The sequence below is a fragment of the Prionailurus viverrinus genome, chromosome B2, assembly GCF_022837055.1.
Source record: "Prionailurus viverrinus isolate Anna chromosome B2, UM_Priviv_1.0, whole genome shotgun sequence".
Classification (NCBI taxonomy): Eukaryota; Metazoa; Chordata; class Mammalia; order Carnivora; family Felidae; genus Prionailurus; species Prionailurus viverrinus.
The window spans coordinates 105,400,695-105,423,353 of NC_062565.1; the positions used below are offsets into that span (position 1 = coordinate 105,400,695).

General features: G+C 38.2%; 1 protein-coding gene across 1 annotated transcript in view; it reads right to left on the reverse strand.

The window, feature by feature from the left end:
• TRAPPC3L (trafficking protein particle complex subunit 3L) overlaps window positions 1-22,659 on the reverse strand; it is a 40,589-nt gene extending 17,930 nt beyond the window's left edge. The window contains exons 1-3 of the mRNA XM_047860760.1: window positions 22,470-22,659; window positions 19,321-19,418; window positions 16,054-16,153 (exon numbers count right to left, since the gene is read on the reverse strand). Coding sequence (XP_047716716.1) covers window positions 16,054-16,153; window positions 19,321-19,418; window positions 22,470-22,511 — 240 coding nt within the window. The 5' untranslated portion in view covers window positions 22,512-22,659. The remainder of the gene's footprint in view (window positions 1-16,053; window positions 16,154-19,320; window positions 19,419-22,469) is intronic.

Here is a 22,659-nt window from a genome sequence, read left to right on the forward strand (position 1 = left end):
CTTGCTGTACTCCTGGCAATTGATATCCAACTCCAAGGTTCCCAGCCTCTCTCCCATTCTTTTCTACTCTGAGTTCCCAGATCATTTGGGATAGCTGTGCTCAAACTATGCTTCTGGTTCACTATATCAATAAGGTCACCTTCCTAATATTTCCTTAGATAAAAATGATAATTGGGGCGCCTGGGTGGCCCAGTTGGTTAAGCATTCGGCTTCGGCTCAGGTAGTGATCTCACAGTTCATGAGTTTGAGCCTCGTGTTGGGCTCTGTGCTGACAGCTCAGAGCCTGGAGCCTGCTTCAGATTCTGTGTCTCCCTTTCGGTCTGCCCCTCCCCCACTCGTTCTCTCAAAAATAAATAAACATTAAAAAAATTTTTAAAAGATAATTGATAAAGAAGGAATCTTTAGCAATATAAAGTTCATACAAGATTTAGAATAGTCTATAAGCTCTAATTTTTATATCTTTAGAGCCGTCTTTCTGTCTGTCCGTATGAACTAGCCATATTTTTACAGATTTCCTGATCATATAGCTGCACTAATGCTAGAGAAGAATCTTTAAAAGTTTTAAATTATGGGGCGCCTGGGTGGCGTAGTCGGTTAAGCGTCCGACTTCAGCCAGGTCACGATCTCGCAGTCCGGGAGTTCGAGCCCCGCGTCGGGCTCTGGGCTGATGGCTCAGAGCCTGGAGCCTGTTTCTGATTCTGTGTCTCCCTCTCTCTCTGCCCCTCCCCCGTTCATGCTCTGTCTCTCTCTGTCCCAAAAAAATAAATAAACGTTGAAAAAAAAATTAAAAAAAAAAGTTTTAAATTATAATGAAAACTGAAATGAAAATGGGGAAAATGAATTAGTTATTTCATCTAATCCCATTCTTCAAATCATTTCCAAGAATAGGATAAGGTAAGATACGTATGAATTCAGATGATATGAGTAATTCCACTTAAGAATAATACCTCAAAATATATACATCTTTGGGCAGAGTACATAACCCATAAAATGGTTTCTAGTTGCATTGTAACAACATTTTGTTCCTAGATTTTAACATGAACAGATGTGCGTCTGTATTAATGATTGCTGATGTTATCAACAGAACAAGTTTATTTCTCCCTGGATTTTTTTTGGTATTTGCATCATGGGAGGAAACATGAAGGGTGGAAATTGGCATTTTAAAAAATCTCGCTTCATTAAACACCTGGCTAACTATGAGTGAGTCTCACTGACCCTGTATAGGAAATAAATAGTTAAAAAATATATAGAGTCACAAACCAGTGTTTGATAAATTTCCATCTTCTTTGGAGTGAATGTCCTAGGAGATGCAGCTTCCCTACCTACCTCCTTCCCAAGAGATAAGTTAGTCATCCCAGCCCCTGGTTGGGTGGGCTTTGTTTCAATCAAGACTACCTACTTTTGTTCCAATGACATTTTCTTTTATTTGAAATATGTAAAAGAGATAAAATGAGAAGCAACTCTGAAAGAATTTGGACTGAGGGTCGGGAGGAATAGCAGGCCTCACATGCCTCCCTGCCATTATAGCAATCACCCTGGAGCACCAACCAAGGAACACAGTTTGCAAACTCTTGCTTTAAATCAGTGGATGCACATGAAGATCACTTGGGGAACATTTTCAAAGTTTTGATGCCTGGGTCTTATTTCCAGAGACCCCACTCAATAAGTCAAAAGTAGGGCCTGGGCATCTGTTTTGTTTTGTTTTGTTGTTGTTTTGTTTTGTTTTGGAAAAGCTGTAGGCGATTCTGTAGGGCAATAAGGATTGAGAGTCATTACCCTGGAGCATCACTGAGAGGTCCGGGCAAGTTTGGACAAAATCTTTCTTCTAACAAGAATGCACTAAGCAGGGAGGCCCCAGAGTGTGAATGTCTTCCCTAGTGTCTCTGAATTCTTAGGCTCAGATGGACCTTGCTTTAGCCTTTGAGGTTTGGGGTCCCAGAGTATTTCCTCAGCAGTTTTCATCTCCTGGTAAGAAATTTCATTGTCGATAGTTACAGTAACGAAATGCTCCCGACACTGATGCTATTTTCAGTGCACACGCTTTGGTATGTTTCATAAGTGAGTCTCTCATGAATCTTATCCAAATGAGTTAAGAAAAAGAAAACAAAGACTCTCCAATGGAAAGTTAAGACAGCCTAGATTTTCATGTGCTGAGATATCTGGAACATTGATAACTTTCCCCTGGAGCATCTTTGGTAATAGTGCCAAGGAGCTAAGACGCCTAGAGACAGCCAGATTTCCTATAAGACCTGATCATAAACAGAACTGGGCGATGGACATTCACAGGTAAGGGCGGATAACTTGCAGAATTTACTGACAATTGAGCCTTCAGAGACACTTCCCTGTGACTAAAGGAAAAAGAATACAACACAAATGTAGTCATAATAAAAACTTATGGGTAATTTCCCTGCAGGTGCCCTGCTTTCGTATTGGAATGCTGCTGCGAGTATGTGGTCTGCTGGGTTAGGCCTGATCAGTCTACAGAATCCACAGACCTTGTGGTTATGCACACATGCTTTTCCACAAAAGAAAACTTCCTACACTTTTCTTCTTTCACCCCTCCCAGGGGTACAAAGGGGAATAGATTGAGTGTGTGGGTGTTTATGTAAGGCAGTTCTTGCCTACTCAGAGAAGAGAATTAAGCCTAAATGGTCATATTTCTTTAAGCAAGTTTATTAGTTTTAATAATCCATCTGCTAGATTTCTGGCCCGAATGGGAAGATTTCTCAAAATACTTGATGAGTTCCTTTTGCTGTTAATATTAACTGCTTTTTAAATACGGAGAATTTTATGACTATAAAGAGTTTTTCTTTCCATTTAATTTTTTTCTACTCCTTTTCTGCTCACAAATGTTACTCAGTAGGAAAACGGCCTGACATTTCAGCTAGCTGTGAGGCCAGCCTTCTCTGGAATGTTGTGTGGTGTTGTGCTGTGACTTCCATGGAATTCAATCCCTGTTTATCAAGGGCTCCCACTTATTTTCATATCATATGTTGGAAAAAGTGGAAAAAGTAAAGCAATTCCATAGGCCCCTAACACTAACTTGTGAGTTAGCCTTTGAAAAATAGTAATTAATAGCAAAGATTAACAGATTCTATATCTAGAATGCGATGGAATGGGAGAAGATATTTGCAAATGAAATATCAGATAAAGGGCTAGTATCCAAAATCTATAAAGAACTGATCAAAGTCAACACCCAAAAAACAAATAATCCAGTGAAGAAATGAGCAGAAGACATGAATAGATACTTTTCCAAAGAAGACATCCAGATGGCCAACAGACACATGAAACGATGCTCAACGTCACTCCTCATCAGGGAAATACAAATCAAAACCACAATGAGATAGCACCTCACACCTCTCAGCGTGGCTAAAATTAACAACTCAGGCAATGACTGATGTTGGCAAAGATGCAGAGAAAGAGGAACACTTTTGCACTGCTGGTGGGAATACAGACTGGTGCAGCCACTTTGGAAAACAGTATGGAAGTTCCTCAAAAAATTAAAAATAAATATACTATGACCCAGCAATTGTACTACGAGGCATTTGTTCAAAGGATAAAGGAGTGCTGATTGGAAGGGGCACATGCACCCCAATGTTTATAGCAGTGCTATCAACAATAGCCAAAGTATGGAAAGAGCCCAAATGTCCATCAACTGATGAATGGATAAAGAAGATGTAGTATATATATACAATGGAATATTACTGAGTGATGAAAAAGAATGAAATCTTGCAACAACATGGATGGAACTAGGGTGTATTATGCTAAGTGAAATAAGTCAGAGAAAGATAAATATCATATGATTTCACTCATATGTGGAATTTAAGAAACAAAAGAGATGAACATGAGGGAAGGGAAGGAAAAATTAGATAAAAACACAGAGGGAGATAAACCATAAGAGACTCTTAAATACAGAGAACAAACTGAGGGTTGCTGGTGGGGTGTTGGGTGGGGGGCTGGGCAAAATGGTGGGGTGTTGGGTGGGGGGCTGGGCTAAATGGGTGAGGGTCATTAAGGAGGGCACTTGTGATGATCACTGGGTGTTATAAGTACGTGATGAACCACTAAATTCTATTCCTGAAATTATTATTACATTCTATGTTCACTAACATGAATTTAAATAAAAAACAAAAGCAAAGAAAGATGTTCTATTTAGGCTTAGTCTGATTAGCTTCCATTGTTCAGTTGAAGGATGAAAAGGAACAGGAATCCTGGGAAGGTGTTGAGGGCGAAGGCACCTACAGTGCTTTACCTTTAGGATCCAGCCCCCCCAGAACCACACTGGGAAGTGCTCTTACTGACCTGGTCTCCAGTTGCGTCCTGTCACCTGTGAACACTCACTCTCCAGTTCCGTCCAGACCCTTTGGATTAATTACTGAGCTCTTCACTCATTTTCTCCTCACCCCATCAGCTCCCCACACAGGTCACATGGTGAAGAATGCCTGGGTCTCAAATCCAACCTAGACTGTGAGGACTCTGCCATTCCGGTACCTCAGTTTCCCACTTCAATTTTCTGGTGGAGGTGGGATGCACATACAATCATGGCCACCTTCTCAAACATCTATTTACAGATTATTCTAGTATAAAACAGTGGCAAGACACCTCAATACTTTAGGATGGTGGGGGCATATCTTTGAACTGACAGTCACAACTATAGGGTGTCTGAGGTAGGTGAAACCAGTGGTAGCCTCCCTCCACCCTCTCCTCTCTTCTCGCCCCAGATTATCCAGGTTGTCCGGAGATTATCTTGCCCACAGCGTTGAGTTGCCTGAGGTGGAGCAGATCTGAGCTGAAGGGAAGATCCCCTCCATGAGCATCTGTGTGGGGAGCACAAAGCTTCCATTCCGTGTCCTGGAAGGCAGAAGGCTGAGCCAGGGCATATCACGGAGTGATGCTGACAGCGAGACAGGGGCTGTGAAGTGCTCCCAGCCTTGATGAGATGAGTCACCTTTGAGAGGATCGTGAGCAAAAACCTGACCTCCACATCAATGAGAGATTTTAACAAAGGGCAGGGGTTGCCTAATAATAAAAAGGTTCCAGGTTTCCCCTCCGTTCTACGCCATTCAGGCTGCAGTTTTTAGTCTATCCCTTCAAGCAAATTGTGTGTAAGAAGGAGGAGAGTGTGTCGGGGGTGTGGGGGGTTGGCGGGCGGGGGAGGGTGAAGGGGGGTGGGAATGGAGGCAACTTTAAAGCTGAGATCTAAATTTTCATCCTGGTTAAAAAAAACCAAAACATTCAAAGGACTGAGAAATGTCTCCTGATTTTGTGCATAGAATCAGGATGTTGACACAATTCAAGTGTTGTGCATTGTACTGGGTGCATTACACTTAGGCTTACACCCAGAACTGTGAAATAGGCCTTTTAGGGAAAGTATTCCTTTTAAACCTGTACATTGTTTAGAAAATGGAGGAAGCCAAATACAATCTGGAAAAAGAATGGAGGGAAAGTAAAATACAGAAGCATAAGGAATAAAACCTGTTTTGTTTTGTTTTTAAGAGAAAGAAAAAACCTAAGATATGCTGTTGTCTCTGTCTTGCATGGCCTGGTTCAAGTTAATTTCACCTGGGCAGTTTTCCTATTCACATAAAAAAATCAGGTCATCTCTGGTAACATTTTCTGAAAAGACAGAGAATGCCAAGAGAAGGAACTGAAAAAGATTTAGAAAAAGAAACAAAAGCAAAAGCCCCATGGGATTAGAGGACCAGAACAAACTTTTATGATTGGTTCCTTTAGAATAAATTCAAAAGGAAACCTAATACTGTCTGTTGTAGCACAACATCATTTTGCTTAGGAGAATCTGGCTGGCTCCCATCCACTGAAGCTTCCCTCTGAATTTACCGTTCTGAGAAATGTACCTCCCCCCCACCCCCTGCCCCATTCTTGCTAATGGTCTAAAATATTTACTTTCAACAAATAATGTGTTTTGGCTCAGATTGCTTCCCAGAGGATGCATTTTTTTTTTAAGTTTGCTTACTTATTATCTGCAAAATACATAACAAAGACAATTCTATTTCAATACCTTATAGTTAGCATGCTAAATGGAGCCTGCTATACTCTTCTATACAGGAATTCTAGCCTCTGGAATAAAGGAAAACAAACACCAGCATCAGTAAGACAAATAACACAAGCACAGGGTTCATAGGTAAAGTAAGACTCATAAATAAATGTTGCTAATTTCCTAGACAGGAAGAATATGGTCTTTGCCAATTGCTTTGCCCCATTTGGGGAAATCTCAGAACGTTTTTCGTACCCCAACCCCCTTCTTGGAGGGCTGTCTAGGATGGCCAGACTCTGTGTCTCATTACACTGCCATTCGGATCACAGATAATGGACTAGGATGGGCATCTGAGAGCCTGGGCACTCAGTCCACAGCTTGGCCACAGAAGACGCGTGCCATGAAGTCTGTACTCACAGAAGACAAGTTAGAGGCTCTTTTTGGGACTTCGAATATGAGACACAGAGACTCACAGAAGACACACCCAGAAGGGAAAGACTAAAAGAGGGTAAGGAGAAGTCCTGAGGCAGCAGAGTCACTCAGGTGGAGAGAAGATAAAGAATAGAGAGATGTTAGCAGGTAGCTGAAGAGCAAAATCAGCAGAGAATAGTTGAGTCACCAAAATGACGAGGACCGTAGGAGGGAACCACAGATACCTGCTACTGACATGACAGGGTAGACTGAGGGATTTCCCGATTTCTGCTTTTCCATGGGGCCTAGCTGGTGTGTCCCAGAATATCATTACAATCAACCACTATGACCTGACATAACCCAAACATTCAACACAATTTTTGGCTTTATGATGAGTTTTAGGATACATTTCAAATACTTTCTATAATAAATGGAAATGATTTACTTAAATGCTCAATTTTATCTTTAACTTCTCTTAATGAAATCTTATAAATGGGTTTAGAAAATATATTTTTTGTGTGTGCAACTAAGGAGACTTTTTTAGATTTTATACTAGAGAAAGGTATAACTGTACTTTTTATTTGCCCTCATAATAAACTGGAAGTGATAGATGCCTGTTGAGTAAATTATGTAAAATCTAATCTCTAATGATTTGATTATCTATTTAGTGCTTGCATTTTGCAATCACAATTGACCTCAAAGGGGCAAGACTGAATCTCTCCCTTCTCCTGAAACTTTCTACAGTCATATAAGTAAGCAGGGTGGGGGGAGGGGATGAAACTTTCAATAAAATTATCAAAATGAGTTCACTGTCTATTATTTAATGAGAATATTTTCCTGTCGAGGATCCCTTGGCACTTCTAATCTTTTTATTGTAAATTGGTTATGGTGAGCCACAGGCAGTTTTGGAGCACTGGATTTTCTTTTTCTTTCTTTCTTTCTTTCTTTCTTTCAAGTTTGTGGCTTAATGTGCCATTTTCTTCTTTCTTTCTTTCTCTTTCTTTCTTTCTTTCTTTCTATAATTTATTGTTAAGTTAGCTAACATACAGTGTAGTCTTGGCTTCAGGAGCAGATTCCCGTGATCCATCAGTCACATATGACACCCAGTACAGCACTGGATTTTGTATGTGGTAAACATTGCTTGAAGTAAGAGAGCTTCTGCAGGTGGTAGAAATCAGGGCAGGATGGAAGGCAGGCTTTAATTTGGAGATGAATGTGGACCACTGCCCTCTCCTGGACAGAATAGGAGAAGCAGCAGTGTGCACATGAGGGAAAAGATCTAGAATATTTTCCAAATTCATTTAGACAATTCTTTTTTTTTTTTTTAATTTTTTTTTTCAACGTTTTTTATTTGTTTTTGGGACAGAGAGAGACAGAGCATGAACGGGGGAGGGGCAGAGAGAGAGGGAGACACAGACTCGGAAACAGGCTCCAGGCTCTGAGCCATCAGCCCAGAGCCCGACGCGGGGCTCGAACTCACGGACCGCGAGATCGTGACCTGGCTGAAGTCGGACGCTTAACCGACTGCGCCACCCAGGCGCCTCATCATTTAGACAATTCTTAATGAATGTCTACAATGTACTGGTTTGCCATGGCACCGTGGGCCAAACCCCAAGAATGTTTGAAATTATCCCTCCCTTTGAAAAGCTTACAGACAGGATGGGGAAATAAAAATTTCCAGAGATGAAAGATAACTTCACTCAAGTGTCAAATCAAAGTAACCCAAGAAAACTCTACATTATTTCCATTCTTTGTAAAATACTTTGGCTCCGGTTAGATGGAGAATAGAAATATATACCAAAAAAAAAAAAAAAAAAAAAGCTGGTCAAGAGCAAATTCTTGGAAGATCAGCAGGCTCAAAACACAGTCAAATTGTGTTTCACAGACTAAAACATTAAGCTAAAATTCAGACTTATGTGGCTCTTTTTTTCACAATAAAAATGTTCTAGGTAAGGATACTCCTGGATTCCCTTACCTTTCCAAAGTTGTTCTGTCATGTTTGTTTGCTCATTGTGATTGCAACTCCTGCCTCCTACAAAGAAAACTAAGTTTCACCTTTGGCACATTTCAGAAAATGGACCTGGTCCATTTGAAGCTTATGAAGCCCTAACACAGTGGGTAAGTCTAAACCCCGTTAACACCTTTCACTGGGTGGCAGCTGAAGTGCCAATCCACCATTGTGCCTTGCATCTCACTTCTTTGGACTTCTAGAGAAGAGAGCACAAGTTATTAGGCAGTCGTGTTCTGGGTCCTTGGCCCACAATGTCATTTAATGGCACTTTTAGCACTAATAAATGGAGAGAGTAGATTTCACAGTTATGGGAGGGAGAACAGATCTGGCTAGAGAGAAATTCGTAACGAACCAGTGGCTGTATTTAATAACTTTCAGTGTTTTAATGGAAAGTCTTTATTTCAGATGTTTGCATACTGAAAATGATGCTCTTCAGTCTGTTTTGCATCCCCATTTGCAAAAAGCTGACAGCACCCTGTTGGGAGAAGGATGCAGCTTCCCTTCTCATCACATCTCCCTTCCACTGGCCAGCTTCTTACCCTTAGAGGTAAGAATAGTTCCTGGGTGGGCAAGCCTTTTGGATGGGTCAAACATGAGGCCACCAAAGTAAACAACAGCCATGGAAATGTATGTAACAATCCTACTGACTCATGCCTTCTGTGCTGGTTGTCAGATTATTGCCTCTCAGCTCCAAACCGACTCATCATTGCCCTGCTTGTGATGCTGGAGATAGATCTCACAAACATTTCTCCTTTGCCAGTAGAAGGGTCTCTAGGGACGCAGCGGGAGGACAGACTTCTCTTCCTGGCTCTGGGGCACCTTTTGGTTTCCTTCTACAGGAAACGGTGACTGGTAGTGCTTCGTATATACCCAGTGGCACTCGCTTCTCAGTTCTGGCCATGATTTCAAGGTTTCCTCACTGCCAGCCTCAGTCCACCTTCACCCCAGTGGGGGATTTCTGCTCACTGGTTTTGATCCATAATTCCCTACCCACCCATCTCAGCCTGACAACGCAGAGGCCTTTTTCAGCATCCACGGGCTGCAATCACATGTCGCCAAAGATGTTTGAACCTCAGCCTTGGGAAGAGAGACCCTCTTCAAAGTGTGTTTTTTCTTTGGGTATTCTCTCTCAGCACCAGGATATTCTTTAGCATTTTCTCCTTTCTTAGTAGCTAGTACCCTATAAATAGTTAATAATGTTTCATGTTAAACCTTCCTTATTGAAAGGATTGTGTGGTTTCTGTCTCCTGATGGGGCCTTCACTGATCCACCTTCCCAGCCATGGCACACCCCTCTGGAAGTGTCTAATAAAGTCATTTGTATGTCCCTGTAGAAGCAAAACATCAGTGCTTCTGAGTACAAATCTGTATTGGAGATTGCCGTGGAGCCACCACCATTCTGAACTGACTCGGGAGCTTTATGCTTCAAAATATTTGAATTACTTGCATAGATGCAGACTTGGTGGTTTTGTGCATTCAGATCAGAAGCAAGATAAAAGAAAGAAGGCCAGTACGATTTACCAAAACCTTTCTGTATAGCCTCAACTCTAATCTTAAATGAACCAATTTCTTTAAATAAAATGATCGTCCAGTTAAAAAAAAATCCTTCTGCCATTCAAGTTCCTCTGGATTATATTCCTAAGCCTTTTGCCTTAGAGTTTGTGCTTACAACATTCACCATTTAGATTTCCCTCCCTGCTTTAGGCATTCTTACTTCTATTGCCTCCTATGAATGCTTCCTTTCAATTATTTCATTGATTTTCTATCACTCACCAAAAAAAATCATTGCACACATTATTTAATTAAGGTAAATTTCAATTTATAGTATTAAAAGGAAAAGATCTCATTTGCACTTTTCAGAATTTCCAAGGACAATATATCAGGGTTCAATTTTTTGACCTAAGGATTGGAATTTCAAGTTTTACAAGTCTTTTTATAATTTTTATATATTATATTTTTTTCTCTAAAAATTTCATCTTACTGTGACAACACCCCTGATGTGATGTTTATCCTGAAAAATTATCAATTCCTTCTACCCTTTATAATGACATCATGATGACACTGACCTAACAGTAAAAAGCTTTCCCAGCTTTGATGGGCAGAGTTTGTGCTAAGCCAAGCAGTTGTAAACACCATCAATAACTAGACAGTATGGATGTTCTGAGGGAGGCTTTGGAAGCTACACCCATCACACTCAGCTATTTATGATTATAGTTCCACATCCAGATTTTGGTGAGGGAAAGCAAAGCCTGAAAATCTGAAAAACTGCAGCTGTAAGAGGTCCCACCTGATAAATATGGAAGCTGAGGTTCAGACTGGCAACATGACTTGCTAAGGGTCACACACTGGGAATGTGGCTGAGTAGGATGTGGATCCTTATCTTTCAATCTCGACTGCACTGGGTATGGTTAGACTATCGCTCTACATCTGATGATGGATTAGAGCTTCTTGTGTTTAAGTGACTTTTCCAAGGGAACGTTATAATATCTCTTGTCAAGTGTAAACTTTATGATCATCTTGACTTTAAAGGATTAAGTTTTGGGGCATCCAGGTGGCTCAGTCGGTTAAGCGTCTGAGTTTGGCTCAGGTCATGGTCTAATGGTTTGTGGCTTCTAGCCCTGTGTTGGGCTCTGTGCTGACAGCTCAGAGCCTGGAGCCTGGAGGCTGCTTCAGATTCTGTGTTTCTCTCTCTCTCCCTCTGTCAAAAGTAAATAAATAAACATTAAAAAAGTAAAGGATTAAATTAATCTCTAATTCACTTCTCTTAATAATAAAACATTTGTCATGAATGTATTTGGAAACCATGAAATATATTTTTGCATAACTAAGGAAATGTGTTTTAGACCTTAGACCAGAGTAAGGTACAACTGTATTTTTGCCTTGCTTTCATAATAAACTGAGAGATTTATGCCTGTTAGATTACACTTAAACGCTCCAATGTTTCACCACTACAACTAAATCGGCCATGTTAACTCTACTGCAAATTCCACATTTTCAGTTTTCTCAGAACAGCCATCATAACAGGAGAAAATCTTCAAAAGTACATTTTAAAGAAACAATTTTTGGGGAAAGCACTAGAATAAGATCAGAAAAATTCTTTGTTTCTTTTCAAATTTTTGTTTAAATTCTAGTTAACATACAGTGCAGCATAGGTTTCAGGAGTAGAATTCAGTGACTCATCACTTACATACAACACCCAGTGCTCATCACAAGCGCTTTCCTTAATCTTCTTAATCTTCTTAATCTTCACTCATCTGGCCCAGCCTCCAACCCACCTCCCCTCCAGCTATCCTCAGTTTGTTCTCTATCTTTAAGAATCTCTTATGGTTTGCTTCCCTCTCTCTCTCTCTCTCTCTCCCTCTTTTTCAGAAAAATTAAATTGTAAGCTGGCTTTTATGACTATGTAACTGGCGACGACATCATCCTAAATCTGAATTACATCATCAGTCAAATGTGGCTAATGATAGATACCGTTTTTACTTCACAGGACTCTTGTAAGGGGAAGAAATAATAAGTGGCAACTACTTTGAGCTTTTCTAAAGAAAGACACTGTATCATTAAAGTTTTGCAATATCATGTTGCAACGCTGCTGGCAATTTTTATAAATTATATGTCTTAATTGAAGTGTGAAGTACTGAGGCAATCACCACAAAAGTAACTTGTATATGATAAAATCATATTTTAAAAATGGATGCATTTTGATGTTGCAGGAATGTGAGTTTAGAATTAGCCTGGCATCTCTTTTTTATGTAAAATGTAAGGCCTGATTACAGACTTTTTCGAGCAATGATTTGGCCTGCCATGGGATTTCTTTTCAGACCACTAGATGGCGCACTTTGGGGCCTAAAGCTAATTGTTCAGACGCTGAGTCCGCGCGAGGATGAGGATGGTGTTCTGTATAAAGGCATGGTCTGGTTGAGCTTGCAGCCAAACAAAAATCACAGGGTTTAGGTTCTAATCCTGACCCTGCAATGCTCCCTGGCCATAAGACTGTGGTAAATTTCTTTTGACCTTGCTCCACTCCTCTCTAAAACTACTCTGTAACATTTAACACCTGCCTCCCCTCGGGAGAGTTTACAAGGATTAATGAGATAATGCTGCTGAAGGCCAGACCTTTTAATGAAAGCTGCTAATTATAAGCAAAGCATCAGTGGGCAAGCATGTAACTAAGTTCTGCCCCTTCCTCTGTGTTAAAAAGCTTCTGAATTGGGTGACATCATTCCCACATGTAAGAGAACATTTTGCTGTAGAAGTGAAAATGATTAAGAGAGAGAAAATTGGGCACTCGAAAGAAACTGCAAAGGCCAGGAGACAACCCCTCTGCACCAGAGAAGGGTAAGGGTGATGAAATATTGTCTTCATTGAAAAGAAGGAATCTTGCATAGGAATGGAGTGGGTTCTTTCCCAGTTTGTTGAGGATGGAGAGCAGATAAGAATTTACAGGACATCAGAAACATACAAAAAGCTTAGAGGAAACATATTTGGAAAGTGGATGTTGTATATGTTCTTAGTTTTATATCAAACAGATCTCTTTCTTCTAAGCTTTTTAAACATTGAAATCAGAACACTTAACATGAGATCTACCCTCTTAATACATTTATAAGTGTACAATATATTATTGTTGACTAAGGGTAAAATGTTGTACCACAGATCTCTAGAGCTCATTCATCTTGCTTGACTGACACTTTGTGCCCATTAGTTAGTAACTCCGCATTTCCTCCTCCTCCAGCCCCTGGCAACCATCATTCCCCTCTTTGAGTCCATGAATTTGAATATTTTAGATACGTCACCTAAGTGGAATCAGGCAGTGCTTGTCTTTCTGTGTCTGGCTTCGACCATGTTGTTTCACTTGCAGAATCTCTCTCTCTTTTTTTGTTTTAAAGACTGGGTAGTATGCCATTGTATGTATATACCACATTTTTTTAAAATCTAGTCATCTGTCAATTGCCTTTTAGGTTTTTTTCCACATCTTGGCTATTGTGAATACCGATGCAATGAATATAAGGGTGCTAAAATCTCTTCAAGATCCTGGTTTCAATTTTTGGGGGGACAAGTACCCAGAAGTGGGACTGGCAGGCCTTACGGCAATTCTATTTTTAATTTTTGAGGAACTTTCAAACTGTTTTCCACAGTGGCTACACCATTTTGAATTCCCACTAATGGTGTGGGGGGTTCCAATATCTTCACATCTTCCCCAAAACTTGTTGCATATAAATATAAATATAAATATAAATAAATATAAATATAAATGCAAATATATACCTGAGGTGAAGTGAGGTGAGGTGATAGTGTGGTTTTGATTTGCATTTCCCTGATGGTAAGTGACTTTGAGCATTTTTATGTATACCTGCTGGCCATTTGAATGTCTTTTTTTTGGAGAAATATCTAGTCAAGTTCCTCGCTTATTTCTTAACTCAGTTACTAGTTTTTTAAACTAGAGTTACAGGAGCTCCTTACATATTTTGGGCATTAACCCCTTATTAGATATTTGGTTTGCAAATATTTTCTTTTATTCCATGGTTGCCTTTTCACTGTTGATCATTTACTGTGCAGAAGCTTTTCAGTTTGATGTAGTCTCACTTCCTTGTTTTGTTTTTGTTGCCTGTGCTTTTTGATGTCATATCCATAAAATCATGCCAAGACTAATGTCATGAAACTTTCCCCCTATTTTGTTCTAGGAGTTTTACAGTTTTGGGTTTTATGTTTACATTTTAATCCATTTCAGTTCATTTTTATGTATGGTGTAAGGGTCTAATTCCATTCTTTTGCATGTGGATAGCCAGTTTTCCCAGCACCATTTATTGAAGACAATTTTTCCCCATTGCCATACTCAATGGTAGAAAACGGGAAGCTTTTCCTCTAAGATCAGGAACAAGATAAGGATGCCTCCTCTCACCATTTCTACTCAACTTAGTGCTGGAAGTCCTAGCCAGAGTAGTTAGGCTAGAAAAAGAAATAGAAGGCATACAAATTGGAAAGAAAAAAGTAAAATTATCTCTTTTCACAGATGATACAATCTTAAATGCAAGAAACCCCTAAATATTCCACCAAAAAAGCTGTTAGAATTAAGAAATGATTTCAGCAAAGTTGCAGGATACAAAACCAACATAAAATTAGTTTCTGTATACTGACAATGAACTACCCAGAAAAGAAATTAAGAAAACAATCCCATTTACAATTGCAGCAAAAAAGGGTAAAATACCCAGGAATGAACTGAAGGAGGTGAAAGACTTGCATTGATGAAAGAAATCAAACAAAACACAAACAAATGGAATGACAGCCCATGTTCATAGATTGGAAGATTTAATATTGTTAAAATGTCCATACTATCCAAAGTGATCTGTTCTTGCAATGCAATCCTCATCAAAATTCCAATGGCATTCTTACAGAAATAGAACACAACCATCTACATTTATATAGTGCAAATATTTTCCATTAAAACATCTAGTATTTTTGTAGTATTGCCCATACATTTGCCCTAGTGAAAAGTTATTTTATTTTTCAAACTACTGCTTTATCACTTTAGTTATAAAGGGAAAGGGAATTTTTTAAACTGTTTAGTTGTGTGATAAACTCACCACACTGAAACTGGAAGACCTGGGTTTCAGTTTCAACCACATGATCACTAGCCATAAAATAATGAGAGTAATTATAACAAGAAGTGGGAAAAATCTTTTATTTGGATTGTGTTTTTTGAATGCCTACATTTTTAAAATATATACTAATCTTCAATTTTTGTCATATTCTTTCTGGGACTCAGTTTTCTTATCTGGAAAATGGGAATAACTCCCACTCTGCTTACTTCATAGGGATAATGTAAGTGTGAAAGACAAAAAAAAATATGTAAAACTGCATTTAGAATTACAAAGCACTATGTAAAACTATTATTGCCACTCACATGAAGAGTCAGTATGACAATGTACAATAATATTAAGGATTGGGAAAGAAAAGAACGAGGCTGAATTCACAGGTCTGTTGTGAGAACCCAGAGGTGAACCTTACAAATATCTGAAACCCATGTATTCTTTCCATGTATCCCACAAATGAACAACCCTAGGTTAATAGCCATAGGCTTCCAGATTAAAGGGATTCTGGCTAAGGATGCATTTCCCATATCGTCTTATATCTAAGAGATTTGAGCTAGTCTTGGGTGATTCCAAGTTGTCTCTCATGTATCAGGTCTGCAAAGGTTCTTAGAAATTTTATTTTTCTCTTGGGAAAACATTGCTTTGGAAATAAAATGGCTGCAACAATATTCTATAAGACAGCCAAAGACCACTTCCTCCATGCACTAAAATGATTATACAAAGGAATTGATTTGGGGCATGCATATTATGAGGTTGCCTTATTACATTCCCTTTTGTTTACCTCTCAAAACATTTTTCCCAGTGTGGGACATACACTTCACACACACCACGTGTTCAGAAAAATCTATAGATGCTTAAATGCCTAAAAGCATTTATCTCTGTTCACAATAGCTTTATCCCTCTGCCAAAATAAAATTCTTTTCGATCAGAATCTCTTAGCACCTAGTGATGAATACAGATAGAGAGTATCTAATCAGGGAAGAAAACCACAGAACTGAGGACAAATCAAAGCTTCTCAAAACATATTGAAAGGGCAAAAAATGCATTTACCTGGGCAATTATGTCTGTAATTTCTGAGTAACTGTGGCATCTTCTTACACAAGATCGAGCCAAAAAATCTTCCACCAGCCGTGTTCCAATGCCATATCCCCTGTGGTCAAGGAAAGAGTGTGGTCTGAAAATAATATTTAAGTAGTGAATTCTATCCATGTTTGAGAATGGAGTCATAGGTTTAGCACTTGCATAAATGGATAACAAAGTAAAGCAAACTTGACGAGTCTAATGGCTATTTAGCAGTAGGCTCTTTATTTGTCTTACAGACCACAGAAACACAAAGCACTTATCTGGGAAATATTAACTAGTTTCCTATAAGCAGAGAAGACTGAAGAGGTATGTCTGGCCCAAATTTGACAGTGTAGATTAAAGTTAAGGGAAGTTGGTGTTTGTAGCCTAGTGTTTCTTACTGGCAACTTTCTCATCACTAGCTGGTGATGGAACCAACGAGGATCTAGCTAACTTGTTGTCTGCTACGGGTATGGTACTTAGATGTTCATTCTTCTCCTAGCATAGTTATCATGGTAAGAGAACAGGTATATCCAGGATGGGCTCTGGAAGGAGAGGAAGAAGGGAAAAGTAAAATCAATTTTTGTTGCCAGCATAGGTTTCTGCAGTTAGAACTCTGAAGTTTGGCAAAAAGAAAATAAAGTGATGTTCAGAAAATTCATTTTTCATTCTAGGGAAACTGAACCTATGGGACTTGGGAGAAAGTATTTATATTATCTGTTAGCTCTACCCTACCATGAATAGATTGGATAGTATCTCAAGTACAGTTTTGAAAGCATCTTATTGAGATGTCATACTATAGCTGAGTATGTGGCTGATCAGACACCTTCAACAAGATAGACCTGAGAACTTTCTATCTAGCTGAGGAAATATGACCTTACTGGTGGAAATAAGAAGGAATAGGCTGCTTTTGCTAACCAATAGGCACAAAATTGGTCTTTTAATTTCACAACCACATGTACGTAGACAAGTGAAATGATTTGAACACAACAATAGAAAGCCCACCAAGATAAAGACAGCATGGTGTGTAAAGGGAATGTCTGTTCCATAGGGCCTAAAAGTTGGGGGGGATAATTGGTAACTGGGTGGTTGGGGCAGACAGATTTAATGTCAGAGTGCTTACTAATTCACTAAGTCTATGAGGCACTCTATATTTCTCAGTAGATAGAAATATTCAATTTGGCTTACTTGCCTTCTGAGAAAACTGTTTTGTGATTCTAGCTAGAAAGTTCGCACTAAAAAAAACTTTTGAAGAACAGAATATATACTTTACAGAAATGGTTGTACTGCGTTTAAAAAAATGTTTCCGGCGTTTTCTAATCTCTATGCATATCCACAGCCTTGGACAGTGAGGGGTGATAGAAGGCCAAAATGTTACAGTCAGCACAGTAAGTGTATACACACACACACACACACACACACACACACACACATATGTATATATATATTACACACATATATACACACTATACACATGCACATATATACATACCACACACATAGATACAAACTACACACATACACATATAACACACACAAATACATACACGCTACGCACACACACACATCTTGCTTTGATCAAAGTGTATGTTTCTGTGGATAGTTTATATATTGAGTTAAAAATGTCAGATGTTTTCAGCAGAAGCTATTAAAGAAATCCAAATGTGAATTATTGCTTTACTTAAGGCAATGCCTTTCCACAGACTCTCAGAGTTTATTCTTCAATATTTCATTCATATTTCATATTTGTTAAACTGTGCACCCAAGTGCTAATCAAGGTATGTTTTTTTAGTCAGCCAAATGAGTTTCTCCATTTTCTATATCTGTTTCACAAAACAATGTAAATTTAACATAAGCAACATAAAATGATGTGTACTCCAGAAATACCGTATCACGTGTTGAAGTATGACTTAAATGTAAATAGGTTAAGCAACTCCCACTATTACAGACACTATCTTGGGAAGTACTCCTGACTAATTAAAAAGAAGTGAAAAATCAGTTATGTGAACCAAAATAAACACAAAACAATAAAAAAGAGCTTTCCAATAGAAAAAGAATAAGCATAGAAAGGAGGGAAACCATGGTTCCAAAAAAAAAAAAAAAAGGCTTTCAAGCTTTCCTCTATGTTGTCTTTTTTGTTTTCCACCTCAAAACACAACGAGCCCTTTTTAGAAGCCCTAAAATGCTCAACTAGGCTGGATTTCCCCTTCAACCTTTCTAACTAAATCTTCTATTTAGGACAGCTTTTCCAGTCACTGCCCAGTTAGAGTCCTTTTCAGGATCCATAATTAAGAGGTTCCAAAAATGTTGAAAGATATTTTATTATTGAGCAATAATCTGATGGTCATATAATTATTCTGAGAAAATTAAAGGCTGAATTTGTACAGAAGGAATCTCCATTAATGAAGACAAGGAGAATGGACTTTATTTTAAAGGGAAGAAGTGGGTTTCTCCCTTTAATATATTTTTAAGTAAAGCATAACAATGGTATAAGCATTCAAACAATGAAAACACTACATAGGAAAAAAACAAACCTCTCTTCTACCCATAATCCCTGTCTCCAAGTTCTCTCAGGCAATCGCCATTATTAATTTTTTTGCATATCCTTCCATACACGGTCTATACTTATATAAGCATATATTTATATGTTAGAAGGAGTTTTATTAGAACAAAAGACTTCTGGAAAGAATCAAATTTGATGACCCATCACATTGTTGAAAGAACAATCTTAGTTTTACCATACCCTTGCTTATACGTGACTAGCAAAGAAATGATTTCTAGGCGCGCCTGGGTGGCGCAGTCGGTTAAGCGTCCGACTTCAGCCAGGTCACGATCTCGCGGTCCGGGAGTTCAAGCCCCGCGTCAGGCTCTGGGCTGATGGCTCAGAGCCTGGAGCCTGTTTCCGATTCTGTGTCTCCCTCTCTCTCTGCCCCTCCCCCGTTCATGCTCTGTCTCTCTCTGTCCCAAAAATAAATAAACGTTGAAAAAAAAAATTAAACAAAAAAAAATGATTTCTAATTAAAAAGAAAATGTTCCACGCTTGACTTTCATAGAAAAAAGTTTCCTTCCTGTTACATTATGCTTTATGACAGCCCAAATGGCAGTTGTCAGAAATTATGTTCAGCTTTAAAATGTGATTTGTTGAAATATTAGAGCTGGGAAAGTGGAGCAAGCAAAGTCTTTACAAGTGGACAAAAGGCAGAGGATGTTAAGAAAAAAGTGCACCTTCTATGAGAATACAAGACTTCTACTTACATTTTATCTAAATATTTATTCACATCTTCATCTTTTTCATAATCTTTACACAGTTGGGCAACCAGAGCTCCATAGGTGAGGACAAAGAGATCTTTGTTCTAGAGAAAAAAGAATTAGTTTTACTTTATAGGCAAAGCTAAGGATGACATGCTACTCTTTTTTTTTTTTAACAAAATTTTCCAATGGAAGCAGTCTTTGAGATCATCTGTTCATTTTTTTCTACCCTCCTGCTAATTATTGCAACCATTTTGACTTTTGAGAGTGAGTTGTATCTATATCTGGATACATTGCTGATGAGAAAAAGAGATATAAAATAAAATAAATTTCTGAACAGGAAAAATCTATGCATCTATTGCTTACATTCTATAACTTGCAATGTATTTTCATGGAGGAAGTTTTTTAAAAAAATAATTGCTAGTATAAATTTCTGTTGTTCTAGAATGGGCTTTGGTATTGGCTGACCATGTTTCAGTTGGAAGGAATAATTAATTGGGTGAGCCTTCTCATGAATCTGCACAATCCCTAAGGGGTTCCAGATCTGCCAAGGAGACCATCAGCAGGAACCCAACTAGAGCAGCAAATTTGTGAGATGTTATTTTCTTTACACAGTGAAAAAAGAATTTGTACTTTCCTAATAGAACTCCAAAATATGTCCTATTTTCAGAGTGAAGTAAATATGAGAATGACAACTAAGAATAATTTAGGTTTGGTTTAGTATAGGCAGGTAGAAAATAGGGGAAACAGAGCACACAAATCTCAGTCAATCCATTTAAAGAAGTCTCTCGGTTTTGCTTCTGCTCTTGAATACTATCTAAGTAAGGGATGGAGGTATTAGAGATAATCAATTCCAAAGCTCTCAGTCCTACAGAGGAGGGAATGACTTGCCCAACCAGCCATCAACTGGGAGCCAGGGAGGAGCCCGAGACTACAGGCTCCACTTGGACGTAGTGATGATTTCTCAGGTGCACAAGAGACTTATTTGAAGTAGAAGTGGGTGAGAGAGAGAGGTAGGGAGGAGAACCACTGTTGGAAATAATCTTATTTTGTGCATAATCTGGTATTATCACGAAAAGCTAAATGTGAATTCCAGGTTAGAAGAGGCGTCTTTACCTCTAGACCTAGGTATCTTGGGTAGCCTAACGTGAAGGGTAAGATAAGATCTGATAAGATACATTCATTTTTTTTTTTTAAGGCACAGCCAGAAATGGCTCAACAAATCAATAAAATCGTTTATTCAACAAAGTAGCTTCTGTAAAACATGATATAATTTTGATCCAAATACTTACAAAATTTGCCCAATACCACCAGAATCTCCTTCCTTATATGTGGGTTTATGTCACAAGAAATGTTTCTTTAATCAGAATGAATATTTGTTATAACTAAATAAGTTGTAAATGGATAGAACCTAAATAGGTGTAGTGAAAAATTGTGTCCATATTGAAAACATAAGTTAAAATGTCCTAAGTGTCTGTAGAATATATGTTAGATATATTAATCAACATTATATCAAGGACTGATACATATATGAGTCAGGTATAATAAAATAATAAGTACATTAATATTTCCAGTAGAAAACAAGAAATGTAAAGCAAGTGATTTTAACAAAAGTATTGTTAAACTTTTGTTTAACAATATATTCAATTTTTGTTCTGTTCTTATTTAATTTTAAAAACCTAATCATCCACTATAAGAAATGTCTGTAAATTATACATGAAATATCTTCCTAATGTAAGGAGCCACCACAGAAGATCAATTACTGCTATGTGGTAATACCACACCATAAAAATGGGCACCAGTGAAGGAAAGGGAGACAGAAAGACTGATAATGTATTTGTTGCCACCAGCAATAAAACAGAAGAATTTGAAAAAGAGATAAAAGGAAATAAAATTATACCCTATTTACATGCCAGAGCCGTAGCATTGTGCTCATTTATAATTATGGCCAACCTTAAATCATGGCATTTTCTTCTTTCTCTTTCTCTCTTACTCTGATGGGTGAGTACTAACTACACTGTACTTGCAGCTGGGTTTCAAGCTCAATACCCATGAGGGCCAGTTTTCTCCATCCCGCTTCCTAGTAAAAGGCTGAACCTTGAACTACATGTCCGGGAGGGTCTCAAATCCATACTACTGATCACAGAAAAGGTCAACATAAAATTTGTCTTCACAGTTTATAAAATAATAAAGACAGTCATTTTCACATACGAAAAATAGAACACCATTAGTTATTTGAGGCTTTGGAGATGTCAGGATAAAAGCATGTTTTAGCTGATATATAAATGAAGGGATTTAGGTGCAGTGTGAAATCTACAATATCTTTTCGTATTTCAGAGCCCCACATAAAAATCAGTCAGGATCCCAGAATGCCAAAGGGGGCACCTGCAGGCATTCCCAACTGGGGTGTGCCAGTTAATCATACAACTCCAAGTACCCATAACTGAGATTCCTCAATTTTATCCAATGCTCATCAGTCTCCTGAAATAATTAAAAGACCTTTAAGTGTAATGATAAATTTTCACTTCTGTAACTTCTAAATGCCTAATAGAGGATTAAAGAGGAATATTTTTCCAAATATAATCTGTAAATAAGTTTTAAAAATAACTCTGAGCTTGGAATATACAGAAAGGACAGTAGCACATACAAAATTATAATGACAGATACTTACATTTAAAACAAGGAAATATATTTCCAAAAGCAATAATCTTTTAATACTGAGTTTCTTGCTGATCTATTCCTGTTAATTTAACACGTAATCAACTATTTTATATACATTTCACTTGCCAGTTCATGAAGTATGAAATACAAAGAATTCTAAGTATGAAATACAAAGAATTGCTTAATCTTTTCATATTTTCCATCAGAGACAGAAGATACATTTGGCACTTTATAGATCTAATTAGTCAGAAAGGAAAACCCTAAAATATGCATAAAGAATCGATTCTGTTATAAAGTGTTAGAGATCACTGATCACTGTACTATTCCCAGAGGTATCATTTATGATCCAACCCACTAAACACTCCCTTGCTCCCACTGAAAAAAGTCTGTTTATAGTGTCACTTTTTAAAATAAATCAGAAATCACTGAAGAAAATATTTTCTTCGAAGTAGAAGAAAAGCCTCTTTGAGAATATGTTTATAAAAATATCTTACTATTTTATGGTATTCTGGTCTTCTATGTGCAGGGCGAGACATTGTGCTTGAGAGATGAAGGATGTGATCTTCGATTTCTTTTCGTTGGCTTTTATCTTACAGGTGTATCAATCTCCGTCCTTTTGTTTCCGCAAGTTCCTTTTTGCTTTGAGACAAGAGTGCTACTTCTGCACTCCCCTGCTGTTGCTCT